The sequence below is a fragment of the Rhinatrema bivittatum genome, chromosome 2 (assembly GCF_901001135.1).
Source record: "Rhinatrema bivittatum chromosome 2, aRhiBiv1.1, whole genome shotgun sequence".
NCBI classification, from domain to species: Eukaryota; Metazoa; Chordata; class Amphibia; order Gymnophiona; family Rhinatrematidae; genus Rhinatrema; species Rhinatrema bivittatum.
In genome coordinates this window covers 176267886-176290642 of record NC_042616.1, presented here as the reverse complement: position 1 = coordinate 176290642, position 22757 = coordinate 176267886, and the positions used below count along the sequence as shown (strand labels likewise).

General features: G+C 46.0%; 1 protein-coding gene across 2 annotated transcripts in view; it reads left to right on the top strand.

Moving 5' to 3' along the window:
* The window catches only part of LOC115084272 (serum paraoxonase/arylesterase 2-like), a 114746-nt gene extending 94690 nt beyond the window's left edge, over nucleotides 1-20056 (top strand). For both annotated transcript variants that reach the window (XM_029588921.1, XM_029588922.1), the window contains exons 8-10: nucleotides 3023-3104; nucleotides 12337-12465; nucleotides 19038-20056. In XM_029588921.1, the coding sequence (XP_029444781.1) occupies nucleotides 3023-3104; nucleotides 12337-12465; nucleotides 19038-19205 (379 nt within the window). In that variant the 3' untranslated portion in view covers nucleotides 19206-20056. The remainder of the gene's footprint in view (nucleotides 1-3022; nucleotides 3105-12336; nucleotides 12466-19037) is intronic.
* Nucleotides 20057-22757: the final 2701 nt, after the last annotated feature.

The window sequence follows — 22757 nt, the reverse complement described above, 5'->3', positions numbered from 1 at the left end:
AAGTAAAAAACAAAAAAAAATTAAAATGGGCCCGCGGCTGGTGGGTTGTAAACCGGACGCTCAATTTTGTCTGCGTCCGGTTTCCGAACCTGAGGCTGTCAGCGGGCTCGAGAAACGCCGGCAAAATTGAGCATCGGCTGTCAACCCTGCTGACAGTCAACGCTTCCTTCAAAAAAGAGGCACTAGGGGATGCGGTAGTGTCCCTAGCTCTTTTTTTTACCGCCGGGCCTAATTTTAATAAATTAAAATACTGAATCGTGCGGACAGGAGAGTGGCCTGTGCTCGCGCCTGGAGCTAAAACCTGAAGTAGCCTACCAACAGATAAGTCCAATTTCACTTGTATGAGTTAATTAGCAGGTGTAAAAGTGTACAAATAAGTTTAGTAATGTAGATGCGTATAATCTCCTACAAAATGGCAACTGCTGCACATACGTATGAACAACCTCCCACCCCCTGGAACACCCACCAGTAGAATGTGTGTACAAAATGGAAATTATGTGTATATTTTCAATGTTTATAAAATAGCATGTATGCCAAAACATGCTAGCCAATACATGCTACTTATGTGTGTATATTTTTATTTTTTTTATATATTTTTTATTTATATTTATTTTTCAACACTTCAAAGCAGATTACATTCAGGTACTGTAGTTATTTCTCTGTCCTGCTATTTTTATGTGTAAAACCCCCTTTGACAATTTAGGATTCTTAGAATTGTACTGGATAATCTCCACGAGGAAGGCACTGGAGTAGCCCCAGACATGATGTCATGAGTACATATGTCAGAATAACCAAAGTGGTAGAAAAGCAGAGAGGAAGAAAACTGGGCAGACTGGATTGGCCAATTGGTCTTTATCTGTCATCATTTACTATGAAGTCAATATTGAAAGGGATCTAGCCAGCTAAGCAGGGCCACTGAAAATTGGCTAGTTAGCGGGTCAAATTCTGGGAAGGAGCAGGGTTAAGGTGGGGCACTAGTGCCAAACTTGCAAGAGAAATCCTAAATCTGGCTGGCCATCTCCATCCAACATAAACAAAAGAAAAATGTGCCATAATTCGATCACCTCTCTCCTGATCCCTTCTTCAGTTTTTAAAAAATCATTGGCCCATGATCCCTCCCTCCTGATTGCCTGTTCATCTTTAAAACAATAAGACTACCATGGTAACATGTCAATTCCCCTGACCCGATTTTCACTTAAAAAAAAAATTAAAACATGTTTCCCGTGGTGCCTTGAACCCTCCCCTGCCGCCAGCCTGATTACTAAGAGAAAATCCCCAAATGGCCATTTACCTACCAACCCCCATTCTCCCTTCTTCCCCCAGAAACCCCAGAAAGGCTTCCCCATCAAGGCAGGAGGAGAACACAGCCTTACGTCCTCCCACCTCAGCTTAATACTGTGGTGGTACAGCTGACAGTCCACTGGGACTTAGTATTAATTTATTCACTGTGAAAAGGAGCCAATCCCTATTTAGAACTCAGTTCACCTCTGTATTACTATGTTACTACTAGGGTCATTCATCAAAATGCGATATGGCATTAATGCACATGTTAATACCATAAAGCATGAGATAAGAACACTAATGTTCTTATCTCATGCTTATCTCAAGCCTGATACTTCACCTTCAATGCATATACAGCATAGTTCTCTGCTTCAACGACAGGGGAGAAGAAAAAAGGGTTCGTACTCACAAAGCGGGGAGTAGCTGGCTTGTTACGGCGGTTACTACCCCAAACCAAATGTGTCTGATACTTCGATGCATATCCAGCATGGCTCTCTGCTTCAACGGCATGGGAGAAGACTGATACATCACGCATTTCCAGCATAGCTCCCTGCTTCAACAGCAGGGGAGAAGAAAAACAACCAATAAGGACTGTATAACATAGTCTGGGTAAAACAAATAAGCATGGGTGTAGCTTGCTTATGGCGGCGGTTACTACCCCTAACTAATCAAGCTAGATATTTCAATGGTGGGGGTGGAAGGTAAATAGAACCAAGAGCTAAGAGAAACAGATAAATATGAGAGAAAAAATGTGTGAAGCTTGCTGGGCAGACTGGATGGGCCGTTTGGTCTTCTTCTGCCGTCATTTCTATGTTTCTATGTAATGCACGGTACAAATGCAAATTTTTGAGAGGGGCGAGATCAGGGAGGAGTTTGGGTGGGATTTATGAAAATGAGGGGCAATATTGCACAGTTTTAATGCTGGAAATAACTACACCCTTTTTCCTGGCATTAGGCTGTGCAATTTTCCCAAAATGGCCATAACACAATTCATGATAAACGTTTGAATTGCATTTTGGCCATCAAGCTAGGGTGAGAGAACATAGTAGAAATTTCATCTTTGTGAGACTTTCCTCACTCCAAATGATGTCAAATCTTCACTAAGGTGTACTGTGCCGTTCATACATCTCACTGTACATGAGAAACTGGCCCCTAAACCCTAAAGCACCACCAATACCTCACCTTGATCTAATAGATGGCCCTCCAATAGAGATATAAATACTTCACTTCTATGAGGGCTTTGTAGATAGTGTCTGTCTGTCTGCCTCTCTCTGTTCAATGTGTTAATAAGACATTTTGATGAATCTAGGGGTACATTTGGTCAAAGAAACTGACTAATGTGCATATTATGGTCACCTTGAAAACATAAAGGTTTATGGCATTAGGACAGGAACTGCACACTTCTGATACATAGTATGACTTCCCAACTCAATTATTTTATTTTTTTGGTACCTTACAGAAATTGTAATTGTTTTACTCCCTTCTGCCTATTTTAAAGAGAACTTCTGCCTGTAGCTTGCATCACATGACTGTCATGATGACACATATTCAAGTGTCCAACTATTGGTTGTCTTTTTCATCTCACAAAGGTGAGGTGAAGATTGTCTAACCAGAGAAGTGCAGTAAAATAGTTTTAATGTTTGATCTTTTCATGAACTTTTCTAAAATCTCAATTAATATAATAAAGAGATATTGCTATTGCTGTTAGCTATATTGATGGCACTTCATATTTTTTTCCAAGGTATATTTATATTGCTGATATATCCGATCATAATATCCATGTTATGAAAAAAAATTCCGACTGGTCTTTAACACCTGTTAAGGTAAGAATGAAATAATTTGTTTAAACTCCTAAATTGGTAGCCTTCTATACTTTCTGTTAACCCTATAATGGTGAGATTACTTACCTGATAATCTCGTTTTCCTTAGTGTAGGCAGATGGACTCATTACAAATGGCTATAGTGTGCTCGTGCTAGCAGTTGGAGACGGATCTGACGTCAGCACGTGGTACATATACCCCTGCAGGAAGTGCAGACGCTCAGTAATCTTCCTTGCAAAAGCTGTATGGATATATGTGTGACTGACCGATTGATTAACTGAACATGATTATCCTGACCGGTTGATAGTAGCTGGAGATCACCAGTGTTCTCAACCGGAAGGCGTAGACACCCAGCAGGGTGGATGCCCTATGTAAGGAGACATGGCTTACCTTGAAACGATGAATCCCTATATATATATATATATATATATATATATATATATATATATATATATATATAGGGCAGCTGGGCAGGATGCTGAGTCCATCTGCCTACACTAAGGAAAACGAGATTATCAGGTAAGTAATCTCACCATTTCCTAGCGTGTAGCAGATGGACTCATTACAAATGGGATGTACAAAAGCTACGCCCGGACTGGGTGGGAGGCTGCCCGAGGTACGTTTAGGATTGCCCTTGCAAATGCCGAGTCCTCCCTGGCCTGGACGTCCAGACGGTAGAATCTGGAGAAGGTATGGATGGAGGACCACGTTGCCGCTTTACATATCTCTGCAGGCGACAGCATCCTAGTTTCTGCCCAGGAGGCCGCTTGTGCTCTGGTAGAGTGAGCCTTGACTCGTAGAGGTGGTGGTTTTCCCGCTTCTACGTAGGCCGCTTTGATAACTTCTTTGATCCAGCGAGCAATAGTCGCTTGTGAGGCCGCTTCTCCTTGCCGCTTCCCACTGTGAAGGACGAACAGGTGGTCTGTCTTTCTTACTGTTTCCGACATCTCCAGGTATCTGGATAGCAGCTTACCGATGTCGAGATGACGCAGTATTCGACCTGCTTCCGATTTCTTCAACTCTTCCATGGTTGGCAAGGATATGGTTTGGTTGAGGTGGAAGTGAGAGACTACTTTGGGTAAGAAGGAAGGAACCGTGCGAAGATGGATAGCCCCTGGGGTGATCCTGAGAAACGGATCGCGGCAGGACAGCGGTTGTAGCTCTGAGATGCGGCGTGCTGAGCATACGGCCAGCAAGAGCACCATCTTCAAGGTTAACAACTGGAGGGACAGTCCTCGGAGGGTTCTGAAGGTGGGTCCCGCTAGGAAGTCCAAAACTAGGTTGAGGTTCCACAGGGGCACTGGCCATTTCAGTGGCGGGTGAATGTGTTTGGCTCCTTTCAGGAAACGTGAAACGTCTGGGTGTGTGGCAACGCTGTTGCCGTCACACCTGGGGCCGTAGTAGGATAGTGCTGCCACCTGAACCTTGATTGAATTGAGGGACAGACCCTTCTGAAGCCCATCTTGCAGGAAATCCAAAATGATGGGGATTTTAGCGGCCTGTGGGTTGGTGCTGCGAGTTTCGCACCAGGCTTCAAACACTCTCCAGATCCGTATATACGTTAGTGATGTGGAGAACTTGCGTGCTCGGAGGAGAGTATCTATTACTGCCCCCAAGTATCCCCTTTTTCTCAGTCAAGCCCTCTCTATGGCCAGACCGTAAGAGAGAATTGAGCTGGATTCTCGTGGAGGATGGGACCTTGTCTCAGTAGGTCCCTGTGAGGGGGCAGGGGTAGGGGCCCCCCTGCCAGTAGTCTTCTCATGTCTGCGTACCAGGGTCTTCTTGGCCAGTCCAGGGCCACCAGAAGAACTAGGCCTCTGTGCCGCTGAATCCTGTGTATAATGGCGCCCAGCAGGGGCCATGGGGGGGGGAAGGCATATAGCAGGATCCCCTGAGGCCATGGTTGCACCAGGGCGTCGATCCCGTGGTATAGAGGATCTAGTCTGCGACTGAAGTATCTGGGTACTTGAGCGTTGGATCTGTCCGCTAGTAGGTCCATGCCCAGAGTCCCCCACTGGTCCACAATCATCTGGAAGGCCGTGGGTGACAGTTGCCATTCCCCCGGGTTTAGGCTTTCTCTGCTGAGGAAATCTGCCGTGGTGTTGTCGTTCCTGGCGATGTGGACGGCGGAGATGTCCTGGAGATTTGCTTCCACCCAAACCATCAGGAGGGCTATTTCCAGGGATACCTGTCTGCTTCTGGTTCCGCCCTGTCGGTTGATGTATGCCACCGTGGTGGCATTGTCCGACATCACTCTGACTGCTTTGTTTCGAAGTCTGTGCGTAAATCTCAGGCAGGCTAACCTGACTGCCCGCGCCTCTAGTCGGTTGATGTTCCACCCCGACTCTTCTTTGCTCCACCGCCCTTGGGCGGTTAGCTCTTCGCAGTGTGCTCCCCAGCCGTTCAGGCTGGCATCTGTAGTGAGCAGGGTCCAGGTTGGGGAGGACATTTTTGACCCCCGGCTCATGTGGCCGGGCTGCAGCTACCACCGTAACTGATTTCGTACTCTGGCCGGTAGAGGGAGGCGCACGGTGTAGTTCTGTAATCGTGGGCTCCATCGAGAAGAGAAGGGCACTTTTTAACCGCCTCATATGAGCCCATGCCCATGATACTACTTCCAGAGTGGACGCTATTAGGCCGAGGACCTGAAGATAATCCCAAGCTGTGGGCCGGGTGGTGCCCAGAGTCTGCAAATGAGTCCGGAGCTTTGATCCCCTCTTGGAGGTCAGGCTGACTTTGTCTTCCTGGGTGTTGAATCGGACTCCTAGGTATTCCAGCGACTGCGAAGGCTGTAGGGAACTCTTGTTCACGTTGACTACCCATTCTAGGCTTTCCAGAAGAGATATAACTCTGTTGGTTGCCTGATGGCTCTCCTTCGGTGACTTTGCTCTGATCAGCCAATCGTCTAGGTAGGGATGGACGAGAATTCCCTTCTTCCTGAGCGAGGCCGCTACCACTACTATTACCTTGGTAAAGGTTCATGGCGCGGTGGCTAATCCGCGCCATGAACCTTTACCAAGGTTTACCAATAGTAACGTGAACAAGAGTTTCCTACAGCCTTCGCAGTCGCTGGAATACCTAGGAGTCCGATTCAACACCCAGGAAGACAAAGTCAGCCTGACCTCCAAGAGGGGATCAAAGCTCCGGACTCATTTGCAGACTCTGGGCACCACCCGGCCCACAGTTTGGGATTATCTTCAGGTCCTCGGCCTAATAGCGTCCACTCTGGAAGTAGTATCATGGGCATGGGCTCATATGAGGCGGTTAAAAAGCGCCCTTCTCTTCTCGATGGAGCCCACGATTACAGAACTACACCGTGCGCCTCCCTCTACCGGCCAGAGTACGAAATCAGTTACGGTGGTAGCTGCAGCCCGGCCACATGAGCCGGGGGTCAAAAATGTCCTCCCCAACCTGGACCCTGCTCACTACAGATGCCAGCCTGAACGGCTGGGAAGCACACTGCGAAGAGCTAACCGCCCAAGGGCGGCACCACCCGGCCCACAGAACTGAAAGTGTTGTTGCAGGACTTTGAAGCGTAAGTAGCGCTGGTGATCCCGATGAATTGGGATATGCAGGTAGGTCTCTGATAGATCCAGGGATGTGAGATACTCCCCTGGCTGTATTGTGCTTCAGACGGACCGTAGAGTTTCCATGCGAAATCTTGGGACCTTTAAGTGTCGGTTGACTGATTTGAGGTCCAGGACAGGCCTGAAGGTGCCCCCCCTTCTTGGGTACGATGAAATAAATGGAGTAATGCCCGGAATTTATCTCCCATGCAGGCACTGGGATTATGGCTTTTAGGGACAGGAGCCTCTGCAAGGTAGCTTCCAGTGCCACCTTCTTGAGGGGTGGCCAAGGAGACTCCACAAACTTGTCTGGAGGGGGATGAAGAAAGTCCAGGTAATACCCTTCTCGGATGATGGCAAGGACCCACTGGTCCAAAGTAATCTCGACCCATCTGTGGTAGAACAGGGTTAACCTGCCCCCTATGGCTTCTTCCCCCAGATGGGCCGGCTGATTCTCATTGTGGGGTGCGGCCGGGACCCGAACCCGAGCCGGTTCCCCTCTTATTGTGCCGGATCCGAAAGGACTGGTTCCTGGTCTGAGAGCGAGGTGCTTGGTAGCGAGTCCTGTAGGGGTTGAAGCGTTGAGAGCCTCTACCTCTGGATGGCCTAGGAAGAGGGCGCTGATTCCTCCGTGACCTGTCTTCTGGTAGACGAAGTAATGGAGAGGCGCCCCACTTGTTAGCCAGGGTCTCGAGGGCGCTGCTGAACAGGAGGGATCCCTTGAAAGGCATTCTTGTAAGGCGTGCCTTGGAGGATGAGTCGGCCGACCAATTTCATAGCCAGAGCTGTCTCCTGGCTGCCACTGAGGATGACACTCCCTTGGCTGCTGTACGAACTAAGTCGGAGGCGGCGTCAGTAAGGAATGAGAGAGCTGATTCCATTTCTTCTCCCGGGGTGGTGTTCCTGGCTTGTGATAAACAGGAGCGCGTCACCACGGTGCAGCAGGTCGCGATTTGCAGGGACATGGCTGCCACCTCAAAGGCTTGTCTTAGAATGGCGTCCAAGCGCCGGTCATGTGGATCCTTGAGGGCCGCCCCTCCCTCCACTGGAATGGTGGTGTGCTTCACGATTGCGCAAACTATGGCATCTACCTTGGGGCACGCCAGCAGCTCCTTAGATGCTGGGTCCAGGAGGTAAGTGCTAGATAAGGCCCCGACCCCCTTTGAATGAGGCCTCCGGCGCATTCCACTCCAGATTGATTAGCTGCTGTGCTGCTTGAAGGAGGGGAAAATGGTGAGCCATTTGGCGAAGGCCCCTCTAACAGGGGGTTCATTCTAGGTTCCCCTGGGGTGCCTTGGCCCGGGATAGCCAGCTCTGACAGGCATTGAGAGACCAGGTCTGGGAGATCCTCCCTAAGGAAGAAACATCTTATGGTTCGATGCGGCTCTATCCCCGAGGGAAGTTCATCCTGCTCGTGAAGCTCGCCTTCTTCCTCAGAGCAATCTGAATCCCCATAAGTGGGGCTTCCAGGTGGCGAGTGGCCTCGCCTAGGCCTAGAGGGTCCAGGGGCAGGGTCATCCGGTATGTATGGGTCCGTTCGGGGAGCAGACTGCATTTGGACAAAGGCATGGATCCCCTTGAATAGTTCCACCCAGGAGAGTGAAGCGGGGTCCAGTCTTAGTGGCACCAGGTCTCTAGGGTTCCCCGGCTGCTCACCTTGACCTGCTGCCAGGTCCGGGGTGTTCACTGAGGAACTGGCAAGCACTGGGCTGGGACCGGCCCTGACCTGGAACTCCCAGGGCCTCCTCACATTGGGCACATAGGGAGTCTGCTTCCTCGCTCTGTGTGGCTCTGAGGTGGCATGCTGAGCAGAGGCCTAGAGCTCTTAAGCCTGATTCAGGAGGTGCCGGTTCCGTGGACGCCTGAGCTCTCATACGCTCCATTGCGTCTATTATTTCTGTGCGTCAGTGCGCTCCCAGGCAAAGTATGCGCCCTGTAAAATCGCCTAACAATGTGCTCCTAACAATGTGCGCCTATCAGCGGGCGCCTATCAGCGGGCGCCTATCAATGTGCGCCTGTCAGCGTGCGCCTATCAATGTGCGCCCTAACAATGTGCGCCCGAACCAGGCGAAAAGTCGATGACGAGCCGGCAGGCAAAATGGCGGGCTGCCACGTAGGCCGACCTCGCTCTCCAGAGACCAGTAAAGTAAAGATGTACGCCTTACCTGATCTTCGGCGCTTTCCAGCTGCAACCCGGGCGGTCTCTGGCTGCGGGGGGAGAGGGTGATTACCTTCACCGCCACGCTCGAGGAAGTGCACCCGCTGCCTCTATGCCACGCTCGAACTCGTCTCGCTCGGGGGCCAAGTCCTCACCGCGAATGGCTCGGGACCGAGGCTCTATGCCGCGCCCGAGCCCTTCTCACTCGGGGGCTAGGTCCCTGCCGCGGTTCGGCCACCGGACCGAGGCTCTTACCTCCGAGGGACCACGTAAATCACCTCTGGAAACTCAACTGGGGGAGGGACCCGAGGGTATCACCGCAGGAGTGCGGGGTTCGTCTTCAGGTAGGAGTCTTCTATGAATTTTGTTGTTAGAATTTGGAAGAACGCTCAGCGAGCGTTAGGGAGCTCCAAACTGCTTTGGAGATGGAAATTACTGAGGTCTGCACTTCCTGCAGGGGTATATGTACCACGTGCTGACGTCAGATCAGTCTCCAACTGCTAGCACGAGCACACTATACCCATTTGTAATGAGTCCATCTGCTACACGCTAGGAAAGAGGGCCTTATTTTTCTCCTGTAAGATAATGTATTTCACTGGAGCCTAAAATACACCATGAGGTCACTGATAAATAGGTTGAATGGGTATTTGATGCCTATGCAGCAAACCTTAAACTTCTGCAAAATAGATATGCAATTTCCCATATAGTGCAATATGATTAGAACAGGGCTGCTCAAACCGGTCCTTGGGCCCTCCAGTCAGTCAGATTTTCAATATATATTTAATGAATATCCATGAGATTTATTTGCATGCACTACCTCCTATGTATGCAAATATTTTTCATGCATGTTCATTAGGGATATTCTTAAAACCCAGCTGGCACGAGGGGCAGGGGCCCAAGGACCAGTTTGAGCAGCACCTCTAGACTAGCAAACACTATCAAAATAATTACCGTATCTTTGTTATGTTACATGCCCTTGCCCTAGATTTAGTATGTAACTCAGCTGCAGGCTTTGTTTGCCAAACCTCAGAATACAACATTTAGTTGTTTTGCTCTATTTGCATATGTAACTTCTCTGAGGTATAATCTATAGTTAATAAAGAAATGTTGCTATATAAATAATAAAATATAGCAGCTAGGCAGATGTAATGAGGGTGGTGATGGTAACTGGAATTCAGTCTGAATGGTGAGCCTCATGGATTGGTGGTCCTAGGTCCAGTTTTGTTCGAAACCTTTGTGAGTGATATTGAGGAGGAGTTAAGAGGAAAAGTCTGGTGGGTTTTTTTTTTTTGCAGAAGAGGCTAAGATCTGAAACAGAGTGTGCATATCTGAGAGAGTAGACAATAAGAGAAGCCATCTGAGAAAGTTCGAGAAGTTGTAGAATGCTTGACAGCTAGGTTTAAATGTTTAAAAAATGGTGGTGTGCATTTGAGGTGCAGAAAATAGAGGGAGCGTCAAATACTGATGTCCACAGAGCTATAAAGAGATCTTAGGGTGATTATATCTGCTGATTTCAAGGTAGCAGAATAGCGTGAGAAGGCCAGAGTTGGAGGGATGATAGGATACCTAAAGAGAGGCATAGTTAGCAAATAAAAAGAAGTAAATAATATGATGCTGTATGGGTCGTTGGTGAGACTTCTTCTGGAATATCGTGTCCAGATCTTGAGGCGGTACATCCAGAAGGATAGAGAACAGAGGCACTCCAGAAGCGGGCTTCCAAAATGGTGCGGTCTCTGCATGAGATGAGACTTTGGGATCTAAATATATATGTATTCTAGGGGAGAAGAGCATAAGAGAGAGATGATAGATGTATTCAAATACGTGAAAAGCTTTAATGCACAAAAGCAAACCTTTTTCAGTGGAAAGGAAGTATTAGAACAAGGGTGCATAATATGAGATTACAAGGGAGTAAACTCAGGAAAAAAAACTTTCATGGAGAGGGTGGTGGTGGTTGTATGAATGTGAAATGCCCTCTTTGAACAAAGGATGGAAACTAAAACAGTAACAGTCTACAAGACGACATGTGATTAATTGCAAAAAGGTGAAAATATAGTGGAAGCACCGTCTAATAGCAGCACATGTTTAAAGTGCCTGTTTTGGGGCTGCCACAATGAATGGCAAATGGAATAACATGAAATGTTAGGAGTCGTAACAGAAAGGCAGGCACTCCCTGTTTCCAGGCTGCACACTTTTCTTGTTGACAGGGTCAGTGTGTGGCAAACTAGTGGTGGCAGTGTACCATCCATGAAGGCCTCAAGGACCTAGCAGGCTGAGTGTTTGGGCAATAGCAATGCTGGTGTTGGTAGCTGTTTGGCTTATTGCAGCACCTTGAGGTTAGACATGGTAGGGGAAGGAAGGGGTATTGGGTATGATCTAGATAGAAAACTCTCTTGGATAAGGAGTAATATACTGCAGGCAGTTACCTTTGTGGCCGACAGTTGGGAGCTATCTTTGTACTGAGCGCAGGAATAACTGAACGCTCTAGCTAGGCCAATTGATCTCTCTCTACCATCATTTACTGTTACTATGGGCAAATTTTCAAAACACTTAAGGCCTGATTTTCAAAAGCATTTACACACTTAAAACTGGGTTTTACATATGTAAATGCACTTTACCCTTATAATTGGACTTTTGAAAATTGCTACAATATATGCCATTGAATTGTCAATAGGTTTTAACCATGCTAAGTGCACTTAGCACAAGTAAATAGCTTTTGAAAATTGCTACGATAGCATGTTACATTTACGTACATAACTTCTTTGAAAATTCACTTGTAAGGGCTTAAGCACCTAACTTAGGGGGTTATTTTCCAAGCCGCGATAGGCCCTTATCGCGGTGGAAAGATTTAAATTAGGGGAAGGGGAGGAGTCAGGGCAGAGTTAGGGAGGGAATTATGGTAATCGGCAGCTGCAACCCTGCCGGCGAAAGTTTCGAACATTATCGCCGGCAGTAGCACGGGGAATAGCACCACCTTTTACGGTGGCCTGCAGCCAGCCGCACCGCGGCCAGTGAAACCACACCACCGTGGTGTGGCCGGCTGCAGGTTATTGCCCAACCGCTCCCCTGTAGCTCAGGGTTCATCATTCTGCATGGAATGATGAATCCTGGCCTTAGCTACTACTTAAATTGGAATTCAACCGAATGAGTCTGAAAGTCAACTCCTAAGTCTAAACAGGGAGGATAATTTTCAAACAGCTGCACACGTCTATATTGGTACGTGAAAATCTACTCCTGTATCTTATAACCTGCACATATATGATATATGCAGTTTATAATATATGCACAAATGTACCCTGCAACATGCGCGTACATGTGAAAAAATGCTCAAATACATATTGCACTTATCCGGATAAGTTTCCTAAAACAAGATTCACTTGCATATTATTTTGGAACATTTAATAAATAAATAGGCAGAAAAAAAAAAAAAGGAGAATCAGTTGCCATGGAAGATCAAAACAAAGCAATTGATCACAATGTTATACTCCATTGTTTTCTCTTCAATATTTTAAAGGTGCTTCAGCTGGACACACTCGTGGATAACTTATTTGTTGAGCCAACCACAGGAGATATTTGGTCTGGGTGTCATCCCAACGGCTGGAAATTATTTTTTCATGACTCTGATAATCTACCTGGGTCTGAGGTCAGTGTGTTATTAAAAATGTATTTTCTTTTGTGGATAACTCAGACATTGTAAATTAAACTTTATAGGATACTAGAATTAATTGCCTCTAAACTAAAAGTCAGCTTTGTCATCTATTGTGTAAAATTCTTGAGGAGTGTAAACAGCAAACTATCTAGATGTATTTAGCCAATGTGCCACATTTGGCCAGCCATGGGACAGTCCAGCAACTGGCCACACTCACCCCGACAACCGACGCTCTCTTTGCAGCTTGAACGCCACCATTTCATTGGCCCTGCTGGCTCCCCTAGACACGTGGCATGCCAACTGGCTCCATGGCAGGAAAGCATGGGAAGCACTGGAAGATGATGTCAGTGCTGGCTGGGGTTTTAAACCCCACCCACATCTCCACCTGGCACTTCAGTAATATGTCTCCTTCCTAAATGGTTCCTGTCTTTCCATGAAACCTTACCTTGTCCAGCCTTGCAAACCTTTCCTTTTCAACTTTGCCTCATCCAGCAGTCCCACCTTGCCTCATCCAGCCATCCAATATTACCTCATCCTGACTCGTCTCATCCAGCCATCCGGCTTTGCCTCATCCAGCCTCGACAGACTTGACAGCCATATCCCATCCAGACTTTCCTCCCCTCACTTTGTGGTGTTCCTGCTCCTGCCCGCATGTTTGCTGCCTTGCCTTCTCTCCCTGCCTTGTCCTTGTTCTTGTCATCAGAGTCTTGTCTTGCCTTGCCGTATCTGTCTTGTTTCTTGTCTCTTGTCTGTCTTGGCTTCTCTTTCTGGTTCTGATCTCAGCTTGAACTTAGACCTATCTCTTGCTTGACACCTGGATCTGAACTTAGCCATAAACCTTGACTATGTTTTGCCTGCCACCAGCCCCAGCGCTTGGCTGGTCGCTGGTCTTAGGTCCGTCGAACCACCTAAGTCCTGCTGGCCCCCAGAACCCAAGGGCTCAAACCATGGGGGAGGCAGCTGGTACAGGTGAAGCTCTATCCTGGCCCATGTCAGAGTGCGTTCTCCAGCTGATGGCTTAAGCTCTGCGGGTTTCTCTGTGAGACAGTGTGAACTGCGCAGCATCACAAAGGGCTCACGCCTACTCCACTCCTTCCCGATTGCTGAGGCTATGAGCTTGGCGAAGGCATTTCTGCGACTGCCCATGCCTGGCCTCCCAGGTACAGAAGCAAAAAGGCCAGTTGAATTCCTTGGCTGGTCTCCTGCAAGGCTTCAGCAATCAAGCCCAACAGCAGCTTGACCATAGAGCTAGGTTACTTCAGGCCCTGGCCCAGCGATTGGATGCCATGCAGGCCCAGCTACCAGCTCTGGCATCAGTTTTGGTGAACCCTCCAACTGAGACTGCCGCACCATGGAATCCATGATGCAGCTTCTGCCATCTCCTAGATACAGTAGCGACCCCCAAAGGATGCAGAGGGTTCCTCAATGTCTGCAAAATACATTGCAAACTACAGGCAGCTTGTTTTTCTTCAGACCATGTCAAAATAACCTATATACGTTCCTTGTTGGATGGCCCTGCCCTTGCCTGGACCTCTCCCTTGTGGAAATGTGGTAATCCTCTCATTTGGAGCTTGAACGACTTTGTGTGACAGTTTTGTCTGATTTTTGATAAACCCAGTTGAATCTCATCTACAGCCCCAGAATTCCTAAGCACTCACACTGTGGATGAGTATGCTAAACCCTGGCCTCCGAGCTTGATTGGGGAGAAGATAGTCAAAACATCCATCTTCTGACAAATTCTAATGGGAAGAATAAAAGATGATTTGGCAGGCCAAAATCTTCCCCCCTCTCTGGAAGCACTCATTGCCCTGGCCATCCCTGTGGACTTAAGGTTCCAGGAACAAGCTTGGGAGAAGATGATGTCTAACTGATCTACCCATTTGGCTTCTGAAATCCAGTACCCCGGTAAGCCTGCCACCGAGCCTCTGATGGTTATTGCCTCTGAAGAATCCATGCAGCTGGGGAGGACCTGACTCTCAGAAGACAAGAAACAGAAGTGAAGACAGCATATCCTTTGCCTCTGTTGCACAGAACAAGGGCATTTCGCTAACCACTGCCCTGAAAAGTCAGGAAGTTCTCAAAATGGGGGCTTAATTAGGAAGACCGTATTAAGTTATCTGGCTCCTTCCCCTCACCTGGTGGTACCAGTATGTCTCACCTTCGGGGAACACACTGTGAAGACCCAAGTCTTATTTGATTCTGAAGCTGGGGACAATTTTATTCAAGAATCGCTGGTACACCAGCACAGTTGGCCTACCACCACCTTGAATGCACCTTGCACTATTTCTTCAATATATGGTGACCCTCTGCCTGCTCGGTGAACCAGGGGCTGTATTCATTCAATACGACAATATAGGGACCCTTGAGTCTTAAGAACATAAGAAAATGCCATACTGGGTCAGACCAAGGGTCCATCAAGCCCAGCATCCTGTTTCCAACAGTGGCCAATCCAGGCCATAAGAACCTGGCAAGTACCCAAAAACTAAGTCTTGCTCTTCTTTGTCTGAAGTCCCCTTTCCTGCAGAATAGAATCAACCATTGGATACTCCTTCTTGTCATTCCAAAACCAAAGAACTTTTGAAACTTTCACTAGAACTCTTGTCAAACCTCCCAAGTCCCCAGATGGTAAAGGTACTCCATCATTCTCCCGAGAAGCTGAAGACAGGAGGCCTGGGGAGGGAGCTTAGAAGAGTGGTACTGTTACAATTGGCCGGCTGCAGAATGTCCCCGTGATTGGCCACACTCACTTCAACATCCGATGCCCTCATTGTGGCTTGAACACAGCCATTTCATTGGCCTTGCTGGCTCCTCTAGATGCATGCACGCAATGCATGCTGATTGATGATGGCTCCACAGCAGGAAAGAGTGGGAGGTGCAGGAAGATGATGTCGGTGCTGGCTGGATATTTAAACCCCAGCTGCGCCTCCAGCCAGCACCTTAGCAACAGGTCTCCTTCCTTTGTGGTTCCTGTTGTTGCATCAAGCCTTGCCTCGTCCAGCCTTGCTTGCCCACTTGTCCAGACTTGCCCCATCTTGCCTTGCCACCCTTCACCTTCTCTTATTTCTGCTCCTGCCCTGACTTTGCTACCTTGCCTTGATGCCTGCTTAATGCTTGTCCTTGCCCTCAGAGTCTTGTCTTGGCTTGCTGTGTTCATCTTGTCTTGTTTTGTTCCTTGTCTGTCTTGGCCTGTCTCTCTGGTTCTGATCTCAGCATGGACTTAGACCTATCCATTGCTTGCTGACCTTAGCCCTAAATCTTGATTACGTCTTTTCTGCCACTAGCCCCAATTCTTGGCCTGTCTCTGGACTCTGTCTTAGTTTCATCAAACCACCTAAGTCCAGCCAGCCAGCAGAACCCAACAACTCAACCCATGGGAGAGGGGACCATGTCAAAGTGCATTCTCCAGGTGCTGGTGTAAGCCCCATGGGTTTGCCCATGAGGCGGCGTCTACTATGCCGCAGCATGAAGGGCTCACATTTACTCCACTTCTTATGCAATGACATTTTTTCTCATACTGCAGAAACAATATGCAGAACAGCTTGGGGGATATTCGACTCTGTCCTATGGAGATTTATTCCTGTTCACAGTTTTGAAGAACAGAGATCTAAATGATCTATCTGCCTACATTTTCCTTGTGTTTTTCTATCAGTCCCCATCAGCATGTTTCTCTGTATCCTGAGGCAGAGGACTTTACATGACATTTCTGATATTGGGGCTTACCTACCCATTTCTGATTTTCATAAACACAAATAAGCAGTGACATCTTCAGGTTTGCATTAGTTTGTTCCTGTTTAGGGTACTAGGATTTGATGGTGGTGGTGATGGTTGGGGGGGGGGAGGGGGGATTATTGCTTTCAGATTTAAAATATGATTTAATAGCCATGGAAGGCTATATAGTAAAAAATGTTATAGTAACAGAATGACAAAGAGAAACATAGTTTAATTGGCATACAAGATTAAGATATCCATTTTTTCCTTTCCTTTTTCTTTTATTTCCAAAGAGATATTAATGTTTAAAATTTGTGAAAATTCTTTCCGTTTTGGTGCGCTCACCGTTTTGGAATAACAAAAGTTGAAGGATTTAGTGAGTAGAAACAGAAAGGCATATGCACCTCTGAACAGATATGTAATAAAAGAATGTTTAAAACTTTTCAACAATGAAATGAGAGTATGATATCTCTGAAAGCATTCTTTGTGTTAATCTATTTATTGAACACATACATTGGAGTCCAGTGCATTGTGCATTTATCTGATATGTTTTCTGCATTTTGTTTTTCATATCATGCACAATACAATACAATAGTAACTTGTCAATATATCAGCAGATCTACAAACTCCTTCCCTCCCTCCCTCCACTCCTTTTGAGGGCATGTTTTTTTTAAGTATTTACAACTGCAACATGCAATAATTATGATTATAGGGATAGCTAATAGGATTCCTCGGTTGTCACCCTAGAAGATGTAATTGAATATTTAAAATCCAAAATGACAAAGGCTCTTTATAATAAAATGATGTATTCTGATGCAATACCATTGCAGAGTTTGGAGGAGAAATGGAAAATGGATGGAGCCATCTTGTATGAGAAGTGGATTGCAGAAGTTGCATCTCCTGGATATAGATCAGTTAATAATAATTTAATTTAAATTAAAAACTCTTCTATACCGTCGTTAAGTTAGATGACCATCACAACGGTTTACAGAAAGGCACGATAAAGAAAAATATGAGTGGTATAGAGTACAAATTTAAGCATGTGCCATCATAATATGGTAACATTTTAGTACAGTACACTATGGGGGTAGATTTTTTTTAAAAAGCGTGATCGCGTACTTTTGTTCGCTCAGCAGGCGCAAACAAAAGTACGCAGGATTTTATAAGATATGCGCATAGCCGTACGTATCTTATAAAATCCTGGATCGGTGTGTACAGCATCAATAATCACACTGGACACGGAGTTGGTTTCCAGCTTGACTTTTACTGAATACAGAGGAAAAAACTGGTGGAAATGTCCAGTTATAATTACTTGTCTTCTACAATTCATATGAGCTCAGATATATTTGTGACTTTAGAATTTCAATCAATGTGTTCTGTTATTAAAATCAAGCCCTTTGGTGATATTCCTTGTCAATTAACGAGGTAGTTTTTGTACCCTCTCCAACAATGTGGTGGGTAAGATAATAACCCAATTTTTACTTCAAAGTCCCATTTTGCAAACCTTTGTCCAGATGTTTCAGACTTTACTTCTTACTTCCCTTGTTGGTACCTCCTCAGGCCTTTGTTCAACACCCCAATGATGTAGATATCACCAGAGGGGGTACCACAAATGATCTTGACATCTAGGAATGAATACAAATTCATTCCTCCACAGGATTTGGAATAGTCCATCAGTTTTCTCAGAATGAGCCACACTACTCCTTCCACATGGAATGCACTGAGTAAGAGGACTCAAGCAAGTACTAAAAATGAATCCTTTAAAGGGAAGAGTGGAAAAATGTCTTTCTAAAAGCCAAAAGGTTCCCCCCTCCCCCCCAAAAAAAAAAAAATCTTAAGGTTAGGCAAACACAACCTTTCTACTTTTCAAGCCACAGAGGCCCCAAGGGTCCTTCTCTAAGGAATACAAACCAACTAGGGACCAGAATAGTGACATTCTGCCCCTACCAGGGATAATTAAAAAGTCCACACCCTTTAATGGGGGCAGAGGATTTTATACTCTAGGGATCCCACCATTTAAGTCTCCTACATAGGGAAGCCAAAAACCCAACAATAATTCCACTTCTGTCCCCTCTAGAGCAATGTGACATTCCTAGTAAGAAACCATAGATTTCACTTCATAAGGAAAGCATTATTTCTGTATTGGAAGGATACGAACTCTTCACCTTACTGGCAATGGAGAGATGTCTTACATACTACATAGTATAATGCAGATGGCAACAAGAGAGTCCTTTAGGCATAAAAAGCCTTTCCTAGAGTGTTCAAGTGTTCCTGCACAGAGCACAAAGCGAGCTTCTCAGCTATCTCAGGAAGAAGAGGCTAAGGCCTATTACAACCAATAAAGTAGGATTACCAACTTGGGGGCAGATGTTATTTAAGAGACTTATGGTTGGGGGGGGGGGGTATATGTTTGATGGTTTGTTCCATTTTGCAGGATGCATTTTAAGTGTCCAAATGTACTTTGTGTTGTGTTGTGTTGATTGTTAATAAAACGGTTTAAACATAAAAAGGGTAAGTTATGAAGGTTGACCAGAGCACAAATAGCTAAAAGGGGACTTGGGGATGGGCCAAGCCATTGCACTAAAGTCATCTTTATTTTCTGCCTCTGGGATGAGACACGAGTTTCTAAGATTTACAAGAATACATTTTGTGCAAAAACCTCATGTTGCGATCACTACTGTTCCGTACAGTAACAATTGTTGCCAACACCAGGAGCAAGAACAAAAGCCTTATTTTATGAACCGAACCCAGCTGTTCTCATCTTTATTCCTTTTTTGTTTTTTTGGTAAAAGGCAAGATGGGGGGAGGAAGAACAAGGCCCAGTGCTGGAGGTCATTGCCTCTCTTTCTTTTCTTTAGGTGATCCGTGTGCAGGACATTCTGTCGGAGAATCCCATTGTGACCCAGGTTTACGTCAACAATGGCTCTGTGCTGCAGGCATCGTCAGTAGCCTGTGTGTATGGCCGGAAGCTTCTTGTGGGAACCGTGTATCACAGAGCTCTCTACTGTGAGCTGGATGAGCTATAACCTGCTGTGGCGTCACGTCGCAGCCTGCAACTCCCCCACTACCGCACACCCAGTCATCTGTCCCACTGAAAGGCTCACGACAAGCAGCCAGTGGAAGGAAAACATCAAAATACCTTTTACTGTGTGTGTATCTGTACATGCGGAATTTGAACAACATGAATATTAATCAAATGATGGCCACATTATCCAAGGCTTTTTATGGGGCAAGGTAAATGTTATATGGTTGCTTTTCACATTATCCTACTCCTCCCTCACCTTCTCTGTAACATACATTTGTTTTAACAGAAGCCTGTAAGCACTTATGGCATCCAGCCTCCTTCCCTGCCGTCTTGCCATGTCTTAGAAATGTAACTTGAGCAAAGAGAAAACTTGCTACCATTCTGGCTGAATGCAAAAAAAAACTGCAGTGTGGTCAATGCACACAGAGGCAATCTGACATCACCAGAGCCAATTAACTAACTGCCCTGAAGGTCTTCCTGTCAATATTGCTTACTGTACTACGCAGAAAGCAAATAACATTTCGGTTTACATGTGCAGTGAGTTAATGGTGAACATAAGTCATTATCCTTAGCAGTTACCAAGAATATGAACGGCCAATTAGAGGTTAAAGAAGCCTTATCCTGTGGTGGGTGTGTGCACTGCTGGCTGCTGTTGCGTAGAAGCGCAGCTGAGAACACGCATCTCATTGTACTAACAGTCTCAGTACTACTGGCTGTGCATGGGTTAATAAAAACAGTGCCTATGACCTGTTTCTTGTAATACCGTCATTGCTAGCCACAGCTACCTAGTGTTCAGCACAAGACCAAGAAACAAGCAGAAGGCTTCTTTTATACAGAAAAAAAAAAAAAAAAGGAATCAAAATAGGCAAATGTTTCTTTTCCTACAGATCTCTTGCCTTTGCTCTGTAATAGATACCATTTATAAGCAAAGGGAGACAGATTTTAGAAAATGACAACTGCTATTGGGAGTCTCAGAATATTCCCATGAAAAGTGAAATTCTTGTAATAAAAGCCTTTCCAACTTACAAAGTTTTACATAACTGTAACATTAATAGGGACGGGTTTGTGAAATGTTCTCTACTGCTCAGTCAGCACAAGAAAATCTTTGCAAGAGGCAGGGCTGGATTAACCTCTGCGGCGCCCCTAGTTGAAGGAGCAGGGGCAGGGTCCTTCTCCAGAAATGGGGACCAGCAGGATGCAAAGTGTGTTGTGCCCATGATGAAAGCTGTGCCTCATCATACTTTGTCTCTCCTATTCCTCCACATCCTTCTCTCTCTCCCCCACCCTGCCTCGTTCCCCTCTCTTTCTCTGCATCCCTGCATCCCCCTCTCTTTTCCCTTGTCCATTAGTCCTTCATGCCCTCTCTCCCTTCTGCCCTGCATCCCTTTATCTCCCCCCTCTCCACATCCCATGTTTCTCTCCCTCGCTCCCTGCCCTGCATCCTTTTTATCTCATCTCCCCCCTCTACCCTGCATGCCTCTCACTCTCTCACCCCATGTCTCTCTCGCTCTCTCCCCCATCTCTCTCGCTCTGCTGCCTCCTATCTCCATCTCCCCTCACTTTGCATCCTGCTTCTCTCCCATCCCCTTGCCCAAATCTCCTCTCTTCCTTCCTCCTCTGCCACATCCCTCCTTCTTTCTATCCTGCACCCCTATGCACGCCTTTGTCTGTCCCCTTTCTCTATTCCAATCCCATATCCTTCTTTTTCTCTTTGCACCATGTTCTCTCACTTCCCCCATGCTGGGTCCCTCTTGTTCTGCCCCATCCATGTTCCCCCTTCTCTTTCTCGCTCTCCCTTGCCATGTGTCCCCCCTCTCTTTCTCCCTGTCCCACATCTTCATTCATTTATTTCACCCCATCCCATATTCACCCCTTTCTGCCTCGTCTTGCATCCTCCTTTCTCTCTTCCTCTCTGACCCATGATCCCATCTCTTCCCCTCTTGGTCACTACCCTCTCTTTCTCTCCTCCACTGCTGTGCATCCTTTTCTCTCTCCCCATTCCATATTCAAGGGGCTTAAACCAAGACTGGATCAGCCCATCCAGAAAAAATGGAGTCGCTTGCTATTTGTGTACAAAAGAGCCATAACCATCCTTGCCGTACTTACCCAACTTCTTCCAGAAACTCATTTTTGGCAAGCTTTTTAAACATACATCTGAATTTTTTAATCTGTAAATGCCAAATGCTCAAATTGTTTCCTGATACAGTTGACAAAGCTATCAATCTTTTCTTTTATTTCTGTATTACACTGTGTCCATTTGATCCATGATGGGTCTGAACGTGAACTGAAATGCATATTGTAATTTACACTGGGCTCCTGTAGCCCCAATGCAGCTCTGATTTGGGTGGTTAAACCAAAGAATCCATGGCCAAATTCACCATCTTCAATCAAATTACACCTTCCTTGCCACCTATATTTATCATGGCAATATCAGATGTATCCCTGGATAATGGTAACTCATGTGATCATGCTGATGTGAAAAAGATATCACCAAAAGGTATGAGGGGGCAAGTTTCCACACAGCACAGATTGTTGCAAAGTCTAGAAGTGCTTTTCCCGGCAGCTTTCGAAACCAGTTCTGAGAGAGAAAATATGCACATATTTTCCCTTTGAGAATTGTCCAAAGAAGATTACCACTGAAAATTTGCATTTGCCTTTTCTACATGTACCTTGTCTGATCAAATGCACATTTAAAAACGCATATTATTGCCTCTCTCCTGGCCTGGGAACGCTTCCACAAGAATACGGGTAAAATTATGCATGCTGTGAATCAACACATATACTTTTATACATTTATGGAGCGAGCAATTTTCAAATAACCCTTTTACCCAGGTCAGTAGCCATTTAGAATCATAGAAAGATAGAAACATGATGGCAGAAAAAGACCATCCAGTCTGTCTATCCATCCAATTAATTTAGCATTATAATTCTCATCACTTCCTTAGAGAGCCCTTGTATTTATCCCATGTTGTTTGAATTCAGATACTGTTTTTGTCTCCACCACCCTCTCTGTAAAGAAATATTTCCTAAGTTTGCTCCTGAATCTAGCCCCTATCCCTGTCATCTCATGACTCCTTGTTCTAGAGCCTCCTTTCCATTGAAAAAGGTTCAATTTTGGTGCATGAAAACCTTTAAGATATTTGAATGTCTCTATCATATCTCCCCTATCTCACCTTTCCTCTAGAGTAGACATATTTAGATCTTTAAGTCTATCACCATATGCTTTAGAATGAAGACTGCTGACCATTTTAGTAGCCACCCTCTGAACTGACTCCATCCTGTTTATATCCTTTTGAAGGTGCAGTCTCCAGAACTGTACACAGTATTCCAAATGAGGTCTCACCAGGGACCTGTACAGGGGCAATATCACCTTCCTTTTTCTGCTGACTATTCCTCTCCCTATGCAGCCAAGCATCTTTCTGGCTTTTGCTTTATCCACTTGTTTGGCCACCTTAAGATCACCAGATACAATTACCCCCAGATCCTGCTCTTCCTTTATGCTTAGAAGAATTTCACCTCCAATACTATATGTTTCCCTTGGGGTTTTGCATCC